Source organism: Acanthopagrus latus, chromosome 12, assembly GCF_904848185.1.
Source record: "Acanthopagrus latus isolate v.2019 chromosome 12, fAcaLat1.1, whole genome shotgun sequence".
Classification (NCBI taxonomy): Eukaryota; Metazoa; Chordata; class Actinopteri; order Spariformes; family Sparidae; genus Acanthopagrus; species Acanthopagrus latus.
Window position 1 is genome coordinate 19,998,416 of NC_051050.1, and position 21,875 is coordinate 20,020,290.

The following is a 21,875-nucleotide window of genomic DNA, read 5'->3' on the forward strand; positions in this document are numbered from 1 at the left end:
CCGCGCGGTGGCAGCAAAGACGCGTACGTCATGACGCTCAGAGCACGCTCTGTGTGTGTGTTTGCGTGCCCATGCGGCCGCGCGCGTGTGCCGGTTGAACGATGGGACGAGCGTCAACGGTCCGTTTGTACCGGTTGTCAAACTTTTACCGGATAGAAACCCTTCACGGAAAGGTGTGTTTATGTGTCAGTACCGAAAGAAAGACATGTTTAAAGATGGAAAAAGTTAAAAATATTCCGGCTCACTCGGAGTTTTCCTTGACGTGACCTGTCAAAAGAGGAGAGGAGAGGAGAGGAGAGGAGGGAAAGTTAAGCTAGCGTCCGTTCATTCACGTTAGCTTCTCTGATGCCTGGGGTGAGTGGGAGGGTCCGTCCACGCCACTTCACCCTCTGAGGTTGTAGCAGCGAGGAAGGTAATCATTAGTGTGGATTACAGTCAGCACCCAGGTGACTGGACCGATGAGATGATACTCAAACACAACAGCAGCCCTCTTCTGCTCACCGTCACCTGCCTGTGCTTCTCCGGAGGTTTGCTTTGGTCCTACCAAGAAGAGGATGCTACTGACGGGTAAACTGAAACACACGTTAACTTGCTCTATGAATGAGTTGAGTGGATACAAATGCTCACTTTGCTTCCAAATGTTGTCTTTTCACAGCGGAGAGTGCTCTGAAAATAACATTTCTACAACTAAGTACCCCTGCGTGAAGTCGACTGGGGAAGTTACGACCTGTTACAGGTACAGTGCAGTGATTTATGTGGCTGGATGCTGTTCAGATTGTAAAACCTTATAATAGAGTGAAGTTATGATGCTGCAGTCCGGTTAGTTATGTGCACATAAAAGTGATTGTAAAATTTGCTTCACCATGATGTGATACAGGACCAATCATTCACTATTCAGAGGAATAAAGTTGTTGGCATGGTGCTCGGCTGAAATTTCAGTGAAGTGGAAAATCATTTTATTTAGTATGAAAGTGGGCACGTCAGAGTTGTATCCAAAGGAAAGATGTTGAGTTAAAATATCACTTTAACAAAATTCAATTCAACCCCTACTTAAGTAAAGTACCTTATTAAATGTGCTAAAATATTACTTATGTAAAAGTGAAAGTCACCAATACGAATAGTATGTGAATAAGAGTCTCTAAGTAATTTATGTAAAATAGTGAAATTGTCTGACAATAAATGCTTCAAAAGTACACTATACTGTACTGTTTACATTCGATATTCAGCCTTTTCTCCCTCTGATTATCGGAAATCAGTGTTTTTTCAGTTATAATTACTGATAGCTTGGATGCAGCATGCAATCTGCAAAGTATCTAGTTACTAAAGTAAACTTATAAAAGTAGTGCTGTGAAAAATAACAACATATCTCTCTCAAATGTAGTGGAGTGGAAATGTAAACTAGCAAAACATTTACCTAGAATTGTACTTATGTACAGTACTTAAGTAAATGTACAATCCATCTCTGGGCACAGTTATGCCTTATCAAGCAGTAAAAGATAAACGTAGGTAAAAATCACAAAACCTCATTACCTGAGGCTGCTATTAGCTTTAACACAAAATTGAATAGGGTTTTAACATTCTCCAGTGTTCCTTTATACCAAACATGTGGTTGTATTATTGTTTACAATGAATCCACTGTCAATCAGTGTTCACTATTTACATGAGTTGTAAAATGCCTGCTTCCTAGCAAGGCCACAGCTGGATTATTGTAGACATCACAAACCATCACAAGCTATTACATACAAATGTATGAAATATGTTGAAATAATGGGATTTCTGGAAAGAAATGAGCCATTTTGGGATTTTCCTCTTAATCATCCTTTGTGAATTTAAGGGATCATAGCAATCTAAATATCCACAAGCCTCCAGATTGGGTTGTTATGCTCTGACACTGGCTTCAATTATGACAGTTCACAGACGCAGTGGACACAGCGGTGCCTCGCAGTTAAACTCCTGTCAGAGGCCACGGATTAAGTTGTTAGAGCCTAATCTGTCTTCATTGCAAGGGGCCACCTAACAGGCATAATGAAAAAAAACTTGAAACTACCGACTTTAAGGAGGAATTTTAGTCAAAAATCGATTTAAATATCTATGGTGCTATTCCTTTAAGGCCAATTTATTCATGAATATAGTTTACAGCAGCAACGTTTCCCTAAAAAAGTGGCAGATTCATGCTGCTCTCTAACACCCCTCTAACTCCTTACAGCGCACCACGAAGATGCACTTATTGTACAATGGATAGCTGCTAAATACTAAAACACCACTTTTCAGGAATATGATGCTCTTTATTCTGGCTCATTGTGACTGAGGCTGATGAGACGGGTTAACTGTTGCTTTGGAAACAAGAATCATACAAATTATTCAGCGGACTAATTTCAAACATTTTCTGTGATGATGATCTTGATTCACAGCAAATCTATTTCTGTATGTCCTTTTCTGGGAAAGCGTATCAAGAACTAAAGCAATGCCAGATTGCCTGAGAAGTCTTCCAAATGTAGACTTTGTGAGGTTTCATCCCTGCATCACTTGACAAACTGTTGGCTATGATTCAGGCACACAGTGACATCCTGTTTGATCTTCAAATCTCAAACACATTCTTAACATAATTATGTTGGTTTATGGTTACTGGCCACAGTTGTTTCCCACAATGTTTATTTAAAGAAGAAAAACTGTCTCAGCTAAGAGCCAAGATAATGTATCCTGGGTGCATTTCAGTTCACCTGCACGGTGTGAGCTGACAACTGCCTATCAGCCCTGTAATGGGTACAAGAAAAGTTTTATTGTAGTGCCAAATATTCAGATTAGTGATCTGAATTTGATAAGGTGAATGTGTTTTTGTTTTTTTCTTCTTCAAATGCAGTCATAGACCAGTGCAATTGTGCCTTGGCATGACTGAGACGTAGTTCAAAGAGAACTAAGTGATTTAAGCTGGCAACATTCAAATGGAAAAGGAAAATGTAGGGTTATGACATTTGTTAGGCGCAGCGTATCTCTACATCTCATAACAGTTCGTCACTGTAATTATCTTTTTTTAAAAGACTTAAGAACATCATAAGAACTTTTAATGTAAAAGTTTCTTGTTTTGTTTTGCTTTTTTTAAACATCAACTTTTGCTTTGGACAACAACATCTGTGGAACTGTGTGTTAGATGGGCATCAACTTGCAAACCAGTGAAGCTTACAATGCACATGGCATGAACAGTTCCTTCATGAAGTGGGCTTGATGGGATCATCACCCTGGGTTTTCTTCTTTTGTCTGTTTGTTAATTTGGGTGAATTTGATAATGCAGTTTTTAGCAGCTAGCAAAAGTTACAAGATTTTTACAGTTATGAATGTAAAGCCATGCTTACATATGTTGTTTTGCTTTTTGAATGCATCTGCATTTTGGGAAATATGTTCATCTGCGTTTTCACAAGAAGTTAGATGAGAAGATCGACACCACTCTCAAGTTTGAACGGTAAGATCAACAACCAGCCGGGAGTTTAGGAAATCTTGTCTCTTTGCCAAGAAAAAGTCTTAGCCATACCCCAATATAACACCTTGTCCTAACTGCATTTGAGTGTCCAATGTGAGCATCCAATGTACTAGATGTTCCATCTACTGGAAATGATAAACAACAACCAACAGCAAGTAGAGATGGTGCATTTTCTCACCAGAAACCTTTTTAGTTTTTTGAAGGCCTAGTAGGAGAGGAGAGGACCACACAAAGGAATTTTGAAACAGGCCCCCTTGAGCCATGGCATTCCACGGTGTGCACAGTTTAACACTTATCCTCGATGAATTTATCATATTGTGAAACAGCACAAGAGGAGACGCCAAAGACTCAGAGAGCATATGTCACAGTACAAGAGAAGTACCAGGGCCTCAGCTGACTCTGACCCTATCTGTCTTACTGTCAGTGGAGGCACATTTGTTTTAGTTTTTTGCGTTGAAGAATTTGTGTGTCTGGATTCAGCACTTTCAGGCTTTGAATTATAAACTCAAATTTGTGTTTTAACGGCCTTTGGTGTTAAATTTGCTTGTCTGGTAATGTAATGTGAAAAGTTGTTCAAGTTTTTGTTCCAGAAGTTACACTTGAATTATGGATTCCTGTGATTGCACCATAAATTCTTTACTAAAAACAGGAGGGCTTGATTAAACTGATAAGATATGGGCTGTTTTTTTCTATCTTGGCAACATCATCACTGCAAATCTAGCACTGCGGTTGCATTTTGGCAGCCTACCTCCCAGTGATCACTTTATAATCAGTACTGCCTTTTGTACAGCTTAATCATTAAGTTTTTTGTTTGTGTTGTTGTGTGTGGCTCTCTTTGCCTTGTTAGTTTCACCATTGTGGTTATTATTGGTCGTAAAAGCCATTCCTATTGTTTTCCTGACCACAGTCGCCGCTACTGAAAGCAAAAAGACGTCAGTGTCTGTGTTAAGGAAAGGTTCACTCTGTGGCTTGTGTTACAAAGCACGATTACTGACTTAGATGGACAATCGCATTGAGCATAGAAAAGCCCTGGAGTGGTTCTACTTTGGCCTATGTTGCAGATTTGTGGGGCTTCCAGGTTTTACTCAGCAGTTATCCAGTTAACTTCATAATCCTGCTTTTTGAGACAAACCCCCTGGAGAAAAGCAGCAAATCTTTCATGCATTTCAAGTTTTCATAAACTACTTTTGGCTGCCTCACTTTATCAGTTGGCAATAGGGAGTGACAGACATTTTTTTTAGGAAAAGAATGTAGAGTAATGTTCTAAAGATATATTATTTTATTGTTTTTATGCCACTCAATAAAGCACCTTTAGTCACCTGCTGAGATGAAGTATCTTCTTTCATTTCAATTTTCAAGATGACATCCAGATCCAATCTGTTAACCATCAAAGGATGGAGACACATTAATAATCTTTGTTTATAACTTGTCTTAGGTGACGAGAGGGTACATGAAACAGCGATTACTTTGGCTTTATTTATTGTGTATACAGTTACAGCCTTACCTACTCTGTAAAGGAAATGCTTCTCTGGAAAAGAAGCAGAACACAGTCTCTCTACAGCTGCAACAGTTACACATAATTGATGTGTGGCATGTGTAATTGTTGCTTTGTTATTTTTCCAAATAATACTGGTGGTACTGAACATTTTGTTGCAATCCCCCCTCCCTTCTCTGTTCCCTCCTCCTCTGCTCTGGAATTCACTCTGGTTTACGTAGTAAGGAAACTGAGGATAACATTTCTTCAGCCCCCCCTGTGAGACATGATAGCCACGTTACTTCTCATGCAATTGGCTGATCCAGGCAACGTTTGTTTGTCATTGTTTGCATTGTCCTGAAAATGTCATCATCAATTCCTGCCAATTGAGTGCAGTGGAACCTTTTTAGAGGTCCATCTCATATTTCTCATTTTGATGTAAACCTTGTATGCATTGTATCCTATTGAATCAGGTGGCTGAGAAATCTGTCAAAAAGAATTGGATAGATTTTCCACTGACTTCAAAATGACTGATTTGTATCAGAATGTAGATTCACACAGTGGGGGCACTGCTCAGTTCCAGAGAAATGACCGCTTCAGTCTGATTATTCAGTTTGGCTACAATTTCTTAAGTCTCTCCTGTTTCCGTAGTTTTCAAATCTGGTTTCCACATCAAATTTGAATGTGTTCTGCACTTTGGAATAATCCTCTCAGTTGGACTTCTGTTCCATTTCCCAATTCAAATAGCTTTCAACACTAGAAATACACTTGGGAGTTCTTTGTTGCCATATTGTCATACCTCCAGTGATCTTAGCATCATGAACGACATATTGTGGCACAGCTTGAGGAGTTCAGCAGGCACCAATTAGTAATGTGATGTCCATTTGGGTGATTACATTTCTGATACAAATGTCCTGCACTTAAAAGTGAAATGAGTCTTGATTTATGAACAACACTGTAGCATCCAAGGAGAATTTCCTAGTGGAAAAACATGTAACACAGGAAAACCCCCGTGTCATAATGTTACAAATGTAAACACACACATTGGCACACAGCCACTATTGTAAAGTATTAGTTTAATAGGCTGGAATCCTTTAAATTGATGTCAAACTTAATTCTTTCAACATTTTTGAGTGTATACTGCTTATACTGAGGTCCTAGATAAAAATACACATACACTGATATATTATAAGCAATCATTATGCACAGCGATTACTGGATGAAAGCATGAAAATCCTTAGATGGAAAATGAATGACTGCACATGAGAAGTTGGAAAATATAAGGCAATTTAAAATGAATATTCCTCATGTCTCAGACATCTCTATAGATGTGTTTTTTATTACATACAACCCAATTATCAACCCCCTCATGTAAGCTACTGGATATGTGTCAGAGAACCAGTTAGTAGAGTTTATAAGCATACTTGTCAAGTCTTGTCTTCTTCTTTGCACAGAAAAAAAAGCAGCTGCACACTGCATGTCAAAGTTTTTGGAAGAAAGCACTAAACCACAATGGCATACCAATAATAAACTTCTTGTAGTTGTTTTTCTGCTGTAAACATGATTCTAGTGGGTCTCCTTAAACGTTTCCAAAAACACAGAGGCGAAGTGCCAAAGCAGGCGTATTTTTAAATGACTGAAACCACATCTGGAATTACTAACAAAGCATTTTTAGAAATGTTTTAAGCCTCAAATTATTTTAGAAATGAATGATGACATTATAAGCTATTGCTGTTTAGCAATTAAAAAACAAAATGCGTCATGATAAAGTAAATACGTCGACAGGCAAAGGAGCATGGAATAAGTCCAAGCTGTTTCTTAACAGGCCCTAGAGTCAGACTGAGTTTTCTGGAATGAACCCCAGTAGATGCAGAATCAGATAACACTCCTCAGAATCATGCCAATCAAAAATGCCTGAAATGATTTACCATACCTGGCACTGTTTCCGAGTATTTGAATACTCTGTACTGAGTAATAGCAGAAAAAGTACAAAGTTGCCACTATAATTTACAACATTACATTACACAAGCAAGAGGTGATAAACTCTTGCTTTGGTGATACATGTGCTAAATTTCTGATTCAAGACTGTGATCTGATTTCCCATAATTCATCATAAACCAAAATCCCTGAAATGATGCATAATGTCCTGTCAAAGAAAAGACATGAACATCTGTTTTCTATCAGTATTCACAAAGAGGACATGTAGCCTGTTAACGTAAGTAGACTGCTCTGTTACAGAGACTGTTCTGTGGAGTCAACAAGTTGACATTTTGTGTTGCTCTTTATTGACAGCTCCCACATGGTTAAAGATTTAGAGGCTCTAAAGGACACAGAGAGAGGGTCAGCTGTCAGGTTAAGCTAATGATTTTACTCAATCTGATTTAAAAACTTTTACAAATCCCTGTTGGAGAAATAAATGCATTCAAAGATTTGACTCTTCTATGGTTACTCTTTTGTTCGGTTTAGGCCTGAACTTGGCTTGAGATAAGTCGAAGAGCATGGTTTGAGTTAAAAGTACAATTTTATGAAGGTTAGGGGACCTTCGTCATCATGGTTACAATATACTTGCTTGTTCAAAATCCAGGAATGGTTTGGTGGTTTAAAGAGACCAACCACTGACTGTCTGAAAACTGGAAACCGCCTCCTGTGGCAAAGTCTCAGGTTTGGTTGACCCAGGAAAGTAAAACTGCGACAATTTGATTAATCAGTTTTTCAATAGAAAGAAAGTTAGTTGCCAACTATTTTGATACTCGAGAAATCATTTCATTCTTTTTTCTAGCAAAAATGACAAATATTTGCTGCATCCAGCTTTTTGAAAGTCAGGATTTGCTGATTTTCTATGACATTTATGATAGTACATGAAGGGTCTTTGGACTGTTAGTTGGACAAAATAAGCTATTTGAATTTGTAACAACTTTTCATTGATGATGAAAATAATTGTCAGTTGCAGCTCAAGAGGACAATGTCCTGTTTACAGCATAATCACTTCTCAGTCTGTCGGGCAACAGCATAAAAGAATGGATGAGTTGACCTATGAATTCCATTCATTGTATTTAGAGGTCAAATAAAAGTCCTGTAACTGGAGCCTCTAAGGCCCCATATACACACCAACTTCCAATTTCTGTAACCCCCACTTGTAAGTGAACAGGCTTATTGAGTGTCATTTCATGTAATCTGCTTCTCTGCCAACAAACCTCTCCAACTGGCACCAGTACCCTTCCCAACCATGCATTTGATTTAAGGAGAGAACATGATGCTTTCACCCTCTGCTGCAAATAGATTATTCCTTTTTACAGCTCAATATCAAAACAATAGTAAATACGCTTTATTCACTATAACTTGTACTTTACCACCGCTAGGTCAATCATTAATCGCAGTTTTTTTTTTAGTTTATGTTCCCGTAAAGCAAGTCTTCTTTAAAGCCACTGTTAAAGTTTTGAATGACACCAGGCAGCACAGCTGTTGCGTGCATTACTTGATTGTCTGGTTATTTTTGCTCATTCACGCTTTTGATTGATTATCTGCCTGTGTGCTCATGAGCACGTCCTACTTCAGGAAATACCCCTGCACAGGTGGATTAGTTGCACCTGCGTGTGCAGTTCTGGGCCTATAGGCATCAGTTGAAAAACATAATTAATTGGAAAAAGACCTTTTTTCCTTTTTTAAACTGAGACAAACCTGTATGTTTGTCTCAGTGTTAGCAACAGGATGCTTCAAGCATAATTGAATGTAATTAGATTTAAACCAAATGATTATTAAGAAGGTATGAATCCAAATTGGTTTAGTTTATGCTTTGTGTCTGTCATTAGTTGAAGGGAAAATACTTGCTGTAGGGCTAGATTGTAAATTATGATTTTGGGGTAAATTATTTTTCAGAGCACCTCAAAAAAACCTTACAACGCAGTCATATCAGTCACATACTGTGAAAAACCAAGAACAGACATGCTTATCAGAAGATGATTGTATTTGTACATAGTGTTTATTCACAATTATCTATTGTTTGTCTCAAATGCCTGTGCTAAGATACATCAATTATTGGTCATTTTAGTCTCTTCTCCTGTCCAACAGAAATATTATTCTTGTTGGTGCTAATAATTCATGGTGCATACAGCCTAAAGCCAGCCATTATTGTGAGTCACTTTAATTTCGTTGTACTCTGCAACCCATTTTGAATAATATTGTGATGGAAGTCGAGCCAATTGCTCATGAATAAATTCTGTAGGTCCTGTCATTAATTACATTGGTGTTGTTTTGGAAGTTCTCACTCACAGTTGAACTGTGTTGTGAGTGGGAGTTGGAGGCTTTCATCATTCATCTTTGCTCCCGCAGGGGGTGATATTTTGCAAAACATTTTAGTGGCATCTTTATTATGTTATTTGAGATGATATGTGAAGAGCTCGTTAGCCCTAGTCTTTTCAACAAATCAACTGAAGTGTTGATAATGTCCTATTAGGTAAAGGATGAATCCCCATCTTGTTCCCTTAAAGCGCTGAGGAAGATACAGTGGAGTGTAAGTTATCATCATGAGAGTTGGGGAGGACATGTTAGTGTTAAGGAGCATTCCTTAGTGACCGATGTAGAGCACAAGCAGCAGCAAACATCCCCCCTCTCTTCTCTCGTGTTTCAGTGGTGCATTGCACTTCATGAATTTAAGTGGCATGTCAAAAATATAGATATAGTTGATGAAGTTCATAACTTTGCTATTGAATTCATGTTTTTTTTTAAATTTTTTATCCAAATCGTCAACCCGCCAAGACATTAAATCAACAAATATGGTCCCACAATTTCTCGCCTACAAATAAGCTTTTTTCTTTCTCTCTCTCTTTTTTATTTGACCTTGTTCAAATAATTAGAAACATTTGATTTCAGAGATTCCAATCAGGCTTAAAGTCTAAATATTTTCACTATTACTAGGCAGGGTGTACTTGGATTTGGTTCTTTGCAAATGCATTTTGCCAGCTGTTTTCATTTACAAAAGTTGCCTTTACCGGAAAGAGCATGACTTTCTGAGTTCCTGCTCCATGTTGTCTTCTAAACTCTTGAGTTTTCTATCAGAATAATTTGACAACTGTTGTTTGGATGATCTTGACCTATCGCCCAGTGCACACATACTTAAGCACTACACAGTAGTTTTTTAACAGTATGTGGAGGACTGTACATGAAGATGGACTTTCTTTAAAATCTTCCCCATCTTTAATGGCATGTACAAAGTGTTAATTGGCTGATGTAAGATGATGTAACAGTTGCCTCATTATGGAAACTAGAAAAGCCTGAGATTTATGGTGTTTTGATTGATTGACCACCGGTTGTTATTGGCTAGATCCTAAATTGAAGATTTGTTTTTCAGTTTCTGTTGAACTTTGAGACCTTGTGTGGTCCTTCACTTTCAACTTAACATTTCTAGATAAAAGGCGTTTTTCCTTCTTCAATCCAAGTATCAACATTTTTTTTTTTTTTTTTTTTTGATACTTTGGCACCTTAAAATTCCACTCTTGTTGCTTTTGGCTGACGCTCATTCATCCCTCTGTTTGTTTGATGGAGCACTGTAGTGTTGTCACGCTTTGGTCATGCAGTGGTTTTGCAATGGTTAGGAGATGTGGTGATATGTAAACCACGGGCTCTGTTTTTTCTGCCTTTGTGCCTCTGCGCTGTATATATAAGGCAGTGATGTAGTTTTAGTCAACTTGGTTTTACACTCTTAATGTAAATATAAGCAGCAAAGGACAAGTATTTATTCTTCCATTACAGTAAAGCAGGAACTTCTTGACAAGTTAATCAGCTAATTGAAAGCAATTGGGTGTGTTCTTCAATTCAGTGTGCATTTTTTTCCCCAGCTAATTGTTATTCATCATTGAGCCACTTGAAGCCTTAATTTATTCTCCCATTAGTGAAAAGAACAAGCTGCTAATTTATCAGTCCTGAAGGACAGCAGCTAGCCAAAGGGAATGTTTTCCTGTGAACACACCACCATATACCAGTCATTTTAAATTGTAAACAGCTGCAGCGTTCAGTGTTAATAACACCGTTTGGAAAAGGGGCTTCATGTTTGGTGGTTTTTGGCAGCACAGATGTTGTCCCTTTCATTGAGAATTTTGCTTGTATGCTGCTGAATTTTAATGTTTGTGTGTCATTTGTAATTCAGTTTAACGAAAATCATCACAACACCCACCACCAGTGTGTTTGTCCACCTGTGAAATAGATAAGCATTGATTTAGGTTATATTTTGAGTTGGCCAGTGCTTGCTGTTTCATATACGTGTAGTCCCTTGACAGAATATTAAATATCATTACTTGCAAGAATTAAAATACCATGAAAACCTCACAGCCTTAAGCGAGCTAACATTACACATACCACACAGTTACCTTACACACTGCATTACAGAGAACATATGAAACAGATAAAGTGAGAAATATGATACAGTAACTACTTGACATGATCTCTGGCCATGACACAACTACAGGACAAGGCTTACTTACATTACATATCTTATATATAATGCATATCTTGTCTCTTTATTTACAATTTAGAGTCTATATGCAGAATGAACAAGTAACAAATGGTGGATCACATCAAGCAAATCTATAGACAACTCAAAATCACTTAAAATCACAAATATCAAACACATGATGGCACTAGAGGAAAAGTTGTCAATCCATCAAGAAGATGTTGAGAGACTTCATAGTGTAAGGGAAACATTTGACCTGTTGGTAGCACTCAAAGAACCATCATGAGATCACTAAAATCAGAGGGTTTCATCCTCTGAAGACCAAGAATGTATTTTGTATGATATTTGTGTGTTATATTGTAAATATCATAGCATAGAGGGAATCCAGTACAAACTCTCATCATCAGATCATTCAAACCATACACAGTTCTGTGCATCCAGTATTCAGAATACCACAATGCCCAATACTCCTCATAGCTTTTTAACACTCAGTTTAATGCTCCTAAGTGGGATTGCTGTTAAGCTTTTTCTTGTCTTCTTTCTTTCCTTCCTTCTCAGTAAATTAAGTGTATTGATTTCTCTCGCACGGCAGCGGGAAACCCCATTGTCAAGTGGCTTGAACTGATTGCAGATTGATTTATTGAGAGCTCTTTTTAAAAATTTAGATTACCTTTTCATGGTACTTGATATATCTTTATGGTTAAAGCATAGGGAGGTGGTATTGACACGGTAGACCAACTCCAGCTAATGACAGGTCTTAAGAACATTTGCTTTTTACATCTAAAGCTTTCTTTTGGATTTAACCTGAATGTGTACTTTGGGATGAAAGATATTTCTTAAGAGATATAAACTACTGTTGGTTTTGGGTCTGCTTTCAATCAGCCAGTTATTCACCTCCTCTTTGGTACCGTTTGCATCATAAGTGTACTCTCATTGTAGCATTTGTAGCAGATTTTTCCACACTGTTAGCAAAACAAGCTGTTAAACCTGTGAATCATAACAATGGAATTAAATTACTAATGATCCCTTCAAGATTCATGAAATTTCCCTGAAGTGGAAGTTGCACCCTTTAACAGTAACCTCCCCTATGTGTTTGAAAAGGGGTTTGGTAATATCTGGCTTGTGTCCAGTTACATGGAAAGGTTTGAGTTAGAACCACATGGAAGGGCTGATGGTGGTTTACTGTAACAGTCCACAGACAGGAGTGCTCTGTGTAATATCCTGAAGTGTCAGTATGAGAGACATCACACACACCTCTGCACTTGTCCACAGCCTTCTAAGTGAAAGTTTATATGAATGAAAATTTGACTTTCTCAACTCAAAGTGTGACATTAAAGCAGATAGATTTCATTATGGATTACTTAACTTTTTATAAAAAGTAGTCAGAGTCAAATCCAATTTGCTTGAGCCTGGTACACCACTAAGGTTAGAAACAGAAAAGCAGAGGCTTGGGTTTACTGTCTGGTAGTACTTTAGCTCTAGCTGTCTGCTAAAGCTGAGCAAAGCTGAATCGCTTTTCTGCAGTGTGTCTCATTGTAAAACTGACTGTTGGATTATGTTGCAGATGCAAGCACAGCAGGGGTACTATACATGGCCAGTATAGTTGCTAACGGCAGATCTAATAAGGATAGTGGTCCGTATTTCAAGTGACTCTTTCCAGCTGCCAGAAAGTTGCCTTTGCTCAGTAGCCATGTTGTATAACAGTCATTTATTCACTGTATGGCTGCGTAATGGTCATATAGAGGCAAACAGTTATTAAGGAATAGTCCATTATTATGGGATATACACTTATTAATTAACTTATTAATCAGTTATCTTCAGTTAAGTGATTAATTGAAGACAGTTATATGAGAAGATGGAGGTACAGATAACTCTCGTGGATGGATGTACCCTTATGTTGGTTAGCTTGACTTTGCATAAAACATGGAAAGTGGGAGAAACAGCTTGCCTGGCTCCTTCCAGAGGTGAAAAAAACAGCAACCAGAAAACAAAGTGTAACTTGTTTGAACTGTTTTGTCCAGATTAAATAAATGAGATATATTATGTTTATTAGCAAGCCTTAGAGGTGCAGTGGACTGATTTTGTTGCCTTTGGACTGAGAAGGACAAATTGTTTTCAGTCTTTATGGACAGACATTAGTGGTCTCAATCTTCTCATTTTCTGCATGTGTATTTCTCAACATGTTTAAGGATTCCTTTGATAGTGATCATGATCACAGGCTTTCATGTGACCAGCAGCAACATTTCCATTTACCTTTGACTGTATTGTGTTGCTACACACTCTGACAGCATATTTTCCTAGAGTTTTTTTTTTTACGGTTACCAGGCCTTCTCTTCACCATTGTGTCACAAGAGAGGAAATGAAAACAAAAGGGCAGGAATTAAAAGCTACGTAATGAATTACTGATATTAAACTGAGCGATGCATTTGAGCAGACTGCATGTTGTTTTGAAAATGAGGGGCTTTACCAGTGTACTAAAACAGTGTGACTGTCACGGACTATGAACACTGAACTCAAACAGTCATTGACCAATAGGTTAAATTAATGTACCATGTTAGTGATCAAATGAGCTGCCATTATTTCTCTGGACAGACATACTGTATCTAAGCATTTACCCTGGATGCCGATAGAAACAGTGTTGCTGGGAGAAACTGATTTTATGTGAGGGAGTGAGGATTTTATTCAAGCGTATATTTGTCATTTTAAAGGCCAACTCAAGTGTTTCTCATGCTTTTTAGCAGTAGATATGATGTCCCAATTTGACCTTTATCAATTTGACTCTCTTTTCTTGTATTACCATACCTCTATAATTTAATTTCCTCTTCTGTTCTGTTGCTTTGTGGCTTCCTCCTTACATTTCATTTACCACACTATAGTCTTGTGCATTAGGATGTCTTTCCCCAGGCAATCCTAACAATTAGATACCTTTAACTATACCTATAATTCTCTGCCTGATCAACAGCATGAAGTTTTTAATACAGCTCGAGACTTCAGTAGAGTAAGTCAACCAATGAGTACAGGATTCATGACTGGGTCATTGTGTGGTCAGTGGAAGTTCAGTGTCTTGCATATTAGAATTAAATCAAATGACTCTATGTAATGTGAAAAGGGGTCGTTTTTAGTGAAGAACCCACAGAGAATTGCCACGTGTGCAGCCTCTGTTTAGCCTCATTAAGCTCACAGTTTTGGTTTTATGCATTCCAGTTAAATGATGTTGCCATGTGCCTGCTGGATGTTATAGTAAAAACACTGTTATATTGTGATTAGGAGTTTAAAACACAGAGTGTAAAAACCTGCAACACCCCTCCACTTAGTTAAACCTTAAAAAGCCTCTTGGATTAGAGGTGAAACATCTTCAAGAAACGTAAACACCTCCAGCTGCCTACAGTACAGCACTTAGAATAACCATCACCTGGACTGAGAAAGTTCATCAGGATTTCGTCTGCCCCATATTGGCCAGAAATGTAGCAATACAGCTTGCAAATGTCCAGTTTTCAAATTGAATCCTAAAATTGCAACTGGTGGAAAAACTCAGAGGTGTGTGAACTGTGTTGTTAGGTACAGTATGTGGGTATAAGTAAGAAAAATTATGCTCTGCAGAAATCACATGCACATTCATCCTGTCCTTAAAGTACTGAAATATCTCTCATGTTTTCTTAGTTCAACACCAGATACTGTTAAATATTAAACACATTTCATTTGTGCTGAACAGGTCTTTTGCCAATAACAACTGGCCCGTTCCAATGTTCTCCCTATAAATTAAAGTATGTGCATGAAGCTGTTGAACAGCTAAGTTGTTGTTGGACCCCCTTATTCCATGAAATGTCCCTTTAGTCAGCAGGCTGAGTTACTGCTAAGTGCGTTGGGGTTAAAATGCTACAGCTGTTGTCTGTAATACCTCCAACAGACGGATACCTGCTGTTGGAAAAACCTATTTCTCCAACATCATTTGCCTTTTATGGCATTTCTGAACAATCGTCTATAATTACATTCTAATTATCCACAATAATAGGACATGATCTAGCATAGCTAAGGTTAGCAGCAACACATTGGCAAGGGAAATGTCAGTGTATTAAGAATCATGTCTAAAAGTCCACCAGTGTAGAGGAAACATTATGGTCTGTAACAATGTCTGATGTCTGCGTTCTTCCATTTCTGTGTGTAGTATTTTTAGAAGAATAAATGACCTTTCCAAAAGTTTTTTTTTCATCTGGAGGCTTAGAAAACACAAAGGTATCCAGGCATTTTAAAGACGGACTCTCTGTGCTTGTTTTTTAATGTGTTCCTATAAACTCATTCTCCTCTAGGGTTGTTTTTTGGGACACATCACTGGCGGAAGAAACTGTCTGTCATAATATACTGCAGTTTTGTCTAGATCTGGAATGGCTAATGTGTTGCTTAACTTTATCTCCTGTTTGTCATGACAACCAATGTGTACTTACAAGAAGTAGGACACATTTTGACATGCTGGAGTTTTATTTGTAAATGACATAATGTGATTTTTCAGGACAAACGTCCAAACCAGGAGGCCTTACAAACTGCAGAGCAAGCCTTTGTTCATGTGTTTATATTATACTTTGCTGACCCTGAGAGCTGTGCATGTGTACATCTGTGTGTGTGTGTGTGTGTGTGTGTGTGTGCATGTGTTTCTAAGGGAGAGGGATTATATGATGGTGAAAGCATTTAAACTGCCTTTAATATATGGTTATCAATAACACACAATATTGAATATCCCGTAAAACTCTTACTTATTGTGTATAGGTGGTAATACTTACATTCAAGTCATTGAAAAGGAGACAGATCACTTCCTGTTCCCTGATTGGAGTGAGCTCAACTCGTCTGTTTTAGTCACAGTGTTTTGGAAACACAATAATTCCTTTGAAAAAAGGTCCACAAGACTGTTCGCATTAGAAGGCACCACTAAGTGCCGCTGACACATCTGACCTTGCATGTGCAGCATGGTTTTGTTCTGCCCTCTACACGGCTTCAGGCCTCATGGCTTTGTGCTTCCACCATGCATGAGTGAGTTGAAAGGTTTCTTTTTTGTTTTTTTTAAATGTGCTTATTGTTATTATCTCTGACTTTGTTGTGCTGACGATTTTAAGTCTGCACAGGGTGTTTTATTTTGAAATTAACTTACTCTTGGCCATTCTTGTGTCTGTCTTCCTGCCTGGCTCAATTTGCTCTTCGCAGCATGACTTGAATTCCGTCAAAAATATACTCTGCGTGTTTTCTCCTCACAGCAGAGCCGCTTCTGGGCAGCTTCTAAAACACCTTTTGTGAGCCAAGTGGACCCATGAGCATTGTCTAGAATGGCTGCGATCAGCTCCAGCAGCCATGCAGCCATATCATAACATAGACATATCCTGTAAAACCTGGGTCCAAGTATATTATCATTATAGATTATTCTGCAGTTTGTTTAACTTTTTTTTCCCCTTTTTTCATTTCATGAGAAAAAATTGTCTTCAAGTTCCAAGAGCCAATGATGACATCTTCAAATGTCTCGTATTGTCTGAACAACACTACAAAAAAGAGGGCCAAGAGGAAAATTATTGATTCAACTTTTTCAGATCATTTCTCTGTCAGTCGATGAATCAGTTAATATTTGTAGCTCTATTCCCAACACCAGAGGAATGCCATTCTCCACATTACAGGCCTTAGATACACTCACATCAGCATCAACAGCTGCTAAACTCTAGCATTGCCATAAAGATGGAAAATGAGTTTCAAACGTCAGAGCGCGTGTTGACTGATATCTGGCTTACAGAGCAGGGAAGACATTCTTTTATTTTAGCACAGGCAGAGTCTAGTAAATCCCCCCTTTTTTACCTTCCTTGAATTAAAAAAACATTTATTCATATTTAACGGGCAACCAATAACCTTTCAGAATTGAGTGACTCATTCTTTTGAGTGTGAGTGTACTGATGACTGCAAATGGAAATATTGGTTAGCTGCTTAGAGAAAGCTACAAGAACAGCAGGGTTTTTTTCCTGCAAAGAACATTAGCCATTTAGTCTCACTCATTTCTAAACACGAAGAATTCCTTATAACCAACGCCAAACACCAAGCCACATGAATATGTCTCACATGCTTAAGACCACAATACCTGTGATTATACATAGTCATTGTCCCTTGTGTGGTTTTCTTGCCTCTGACTCACTTGTTGTTCTATTTATGACATAGCAGACAGTCATTCTCTCAGCTCTGGATGTCTTCAAGATAAGGATTAAACAAGAACTGACTGATCACTGGAAAATAGCTACTGAGTGTAGCTTCAGAGCTATTATTTAAAGGCTTTTTTGACAGCAAAGTGAGTTGTGATACATGTGCGGTGGCATGGGGGCAGTGCTTGAAAATTGGACTTTGACTCTACAACAGAGGATAACGAGTGATCCTGCTGTGAAGAGGCAACAGTGAGTGGTGCCTTGACCCTGCTAGAGGAGAGTGCAGAAGTCTGCAGTATATCTGCAGAATACAGGAAAAGATGAACAGCCGTGTGGGGACGACTGTGTAGTCTAGAAAAGCCAATGCCAGGGTTTTGGATTTGAAATTAGCAGCTAAAAAAGAGAGGGATAATTCAGTTTGGAGAGTACATCTGGATGAGCTGAAGGAACTGGAGACTAAAGGAAAGTGCTGCAGATTAGACAAACGACTGAAGATTGAAAAAGAATTTGGGCACTGTTATTGTTGATGAGGAAGCGTCTGACAAACAGATGGTTATATGCAAACATACTGATTGTGTTAAGCCTTTGTTGCAACTTTTACACAAGAGTCAGCTAAGTAAGACTAGAAACCACCATAGAATTCCATCCCTGGGTATGAAAGAGTTCCCTAGAGAAAAAATGTCTTCATCCTGGGAATAAGTCTAAGGGGGCTGGCAGATTTTGTTGATATTGATACAAGGTGGTTGTGAGAGTGGGGGTTGAATATCATGAGCACAATAATCATTAAAAAGTGGTGAAATGTGATAACAGGGGAGAGAGGAGGCTGCAGAGAGGACTCGATGAGAGGCAATAATCAGAGTTTATAGACACTGATAATTAGATATGGGGTAAGATCATCATACCAAAATGGTGATCATTCAAATTAATTGCAATTATTTAACTATTAACTGATTACTGTGTCTTTAAATGTAATTTAAATCCACACCACTCAGCATGAGCAGACTTATTAGCATGAGCATAGAAGTTGTTTCCTCCCCACTGCGACAAACATCTTCTCTTGAGTGGAATCCAGACATGTTTTTGTATATCACTGGCAGCAATACTAGACAAATAAGCCTCCATCCACTGAGCAGACTCTATGTGTTGTCTCACAGCTGTGTGTTTGTATGTGTGTGTGTTTGTGTGTGGGTGCGATACCCTTTGGTTTGTAATTGTTATCCTTGTCAAACAGAGGAGCATGCTGGGATGTGAGGAAGAGGGCCTCTTCTGTGAAGGTCAGTGCATGTTCTTTGATACATGTGCACTTTTTTATACTAAGGTTGCTTCCACTTTAACTTGCGGGTGTCTGTCATAATTAGTGTGTTTCATTACAAGACAAAGCCGGGCCAGGCTGGTCCACCATGTTGGTTCAGCGGAGGTCCACTGTTTGTAAGGTAATTAGAGTGCTTATGGTTCACCCCGGGTAACTGAGGTCAGACTAATCTATGTCTAAATTTCAGGGGTGCCTCTGTAAAATGATATGGACCACTGGCAAAATGAAATAACCTTTAGGTGAAAAAATAGGCACAGGTGGCAAAACAATCAGATTGTCTGTGATGTCCTGCTCATTATGGACAAGTAAGGACCAAGCTGGTATTGTGTGCTTGCAGAGGCATTTGACTGCCAACTCTGCTCATTGATATTCCTGTGGAAATCATTTAATGAATGCCTTTGGAATATCGTTCCCTCTTGTTCTTTCTCTCATGAATATGAATGAAATCCACATGTGTTTTGAATTTGTTTGCAAATCTATGTGAAGTACACAAGCAACTAACAAGCTCACGCAGGAATGTATTCTTAGCTGTTGTTATTAAAGGTGCTCAGGGCCCTGTGGTTCATCCCTCAGCATGGTTTTGTTTTGTACACTGAATATTTAACAAGCTTCATCTCTAATAAGCATGCGACAGTAGGAAAATCCATGTCATGATTATCCTGGCAAAATGAATTGCAATTCAGAAATGATCCCTAACCCTAACCCCAAAATATTCTTAAAACTCAAAACAAAACATAACTGGAATCGCTTCACCATCATGTTGAGGAAAGATGCAGGCTCATCTTTGTGGCAATTCAAAGTAGATCAGGAAATAAACAAAGAACTGTACAGTATCAAGCTTTTTATAGTCCCTCATGTGAGGATATTCACAATTATCCTGATGAATGGCTATTCTGATAATGGAAATTCTCTAAGATCAATTTATCCAGGGTGTTTTTGTACCAATTCATGATCAAATCTGTAATCTCTAATTATTGCTCCATGCTTGATTTTTAGATGGCAGCAACAACAAAAACATTCATAGATTGCTTTTTAACTATCTCCTAGTGTATCATTGTGCAGAGTGGTTTAGATTTGAGGCGTTTCTGCTGTTCAAATAGTGTGAGAGGAGCTGAGGTGGACTGTTAAATAGCTTTTTGGAAATCAATGCCAGATATTGATTGAGACAGCTGTTTAAATATAGACAAAGCTCTCTGGAAAGAATTGTATCCTTTTCGATTTAAGTGTCAGCACGTTCTAGCAGAGGCTGGAGCTCACTCACACTCTCTATACACACTGCATTTATAAAAGGAAAAAAAGTGGGGCTTCTTTAAGAGATAACTTGGCCCTGACCATGGGAAAACATTACAATTTCACCCCAAGCAACTTCCACATTCTGGAAAGGTGTGTTTGGACTGCAAGCTGCACTGCTTAATTACTGCCTTTTTGCCACAACATGTCAAAGTGATAAAAACCTCTTTAAAGTAGGCAGCAGTTTGACTGCAGTGCACTAATTTGGACCATGACATGCAAACCAGGCAATAAAAAAACAAATGTCAAAAAGTTTGTATTTATATTATTGTACACATTCAGATATTTTGAAAGCTAGATGGTTACACAGAGCTTTACATCTGGTATATGATGAGAATGTTATTTCCATCTATCAGCATCAGTGTCTATCTCTTGAGACCCTCCATATCAAAGACCTGACAGATTTCCACCCCCCCAGACTATAAGTCACATAGTTGGTTTGAGGTTATTTTATTGCTTCAGTGCATTGACCTTCAGCTTCGTATCCATCACCCTGAGTCTTTACTAGGCATGTTGTTTTAACTTGTAGACAGGTCATATCATTACCATCTCAGTTCTGGGCGTCTGCCTCTCCCGGTCTGCCTGTTTTCATGCCCATGTGTCCAAATAAGAAAGGTTATCAAAGGGACAACATCAAATTAAATCAATTTGTGTGAATGGAAAATGGCAGATAAAACTCTAATCATGTTTTAAAAGTCCTTTAATCTGCAAAGTAACCAAATATCACTTAAATTTTAGACTTGTTTATTTAATAGTGTAATGAGTTGGGGTACAACAAAGTAGAATATTATAGGGCTAATAAGAATTTCTCTGAATGATCTAATAAAAAGCAACTTTAACAAAACAGATCCAGTTTCATTGGGATGTTGTCGTGTCTTTCATGATCTCCTGGAGACGGACATGGATGTTTGTTTTCTCATGATTGTTCAACTAACCGTGATTATTTTGCTAAGCTGGCTGTTTGCTATAAGTGCCTTCTGTCCTCATGGGGATGTTATTGTGAAATGAAATATTGGGTCGCACAGGAAACCATCCTCAGATAATCTCTCTCAGGGTGTCCAAGCCGTAGCCTCTCCCACTCACAAAACACCACAACATATGCTGAAATGTAATTTACTTACTCAAATTGAAAGACAGCTGTGGAAATAACACTCCAGTTTGACATCCTCACATACATTTTACAGCCTAAAATAAAAACATGCAGTATTTCCCTGCTATAAAACATTTCAAGGTACTCAAGTAATTAGCTTTGACACACTACCATATAGAATATAGATAACAAAAATACTAAAGAGTTCATGAAAGAGACCAAGAGTCTACAGCTGTACTAGAAGCCGCATGAAGTTATAAAGTGGATCTTTAAGCAAAATACTAACGTATGCATGCCAAACTGCTTACAATGACAACCCTCACATGCTAATATTGAACATCTATAAGATATACTTTATTTATTTGCATCCAAAGAAACTGACTTACTGCACAACACATGGCTAGCTGTGACCTCATGGAGGGCCTCCTGAGTGTTCTTCCTCTACATTAAACACACCTGCACGAGCTGCAGCATAGAGTGTCACCAAAGACTTGAAATGAGATTGTTGCAGGTTAAAAGGGGGCCTCAAGTGCAGTGAGGAAGGCTCTCATGGCCCCTCTTTAGGTAGTAAATATTCAGTTGTGTGAGTGAGTAAGTACTTGGCTGCTCCGTATATCCTGTACTC

At 38.3% G+C, this 21,875-nt stretch overlaps 1 protein-coding gene across 2 annotated transcripts in view; it reads left to right on the plus strand.

Moving 5' to 3' along the window:
• The first annotated feature begins 73 nt into the window (after positions 1 to 73).
• Positions 74 to 21,875, plus strand: part of ccbe1 (collagen and calcium binding EGF domains 1) — a 34,858-nt gene continuing 13,056 nt past the window's right edge. For both annotated transcript variants that reach the window (XM_037117762.1, XM_037117763.1), the window contains exons 1-2: positions 74 to 567; positions 656 to 736. In XM_037117762.1, coding sequence (XP_036973657.1) covers positions 464 to 567; positions 656 to 736 — 185 coding nt within the window. In that variant the 5' untranslated portion in view covers positions 74 to 463. The remainder of the gene's footprint in view (positions 568 to 655; positions 737 to 21,875) is intronic.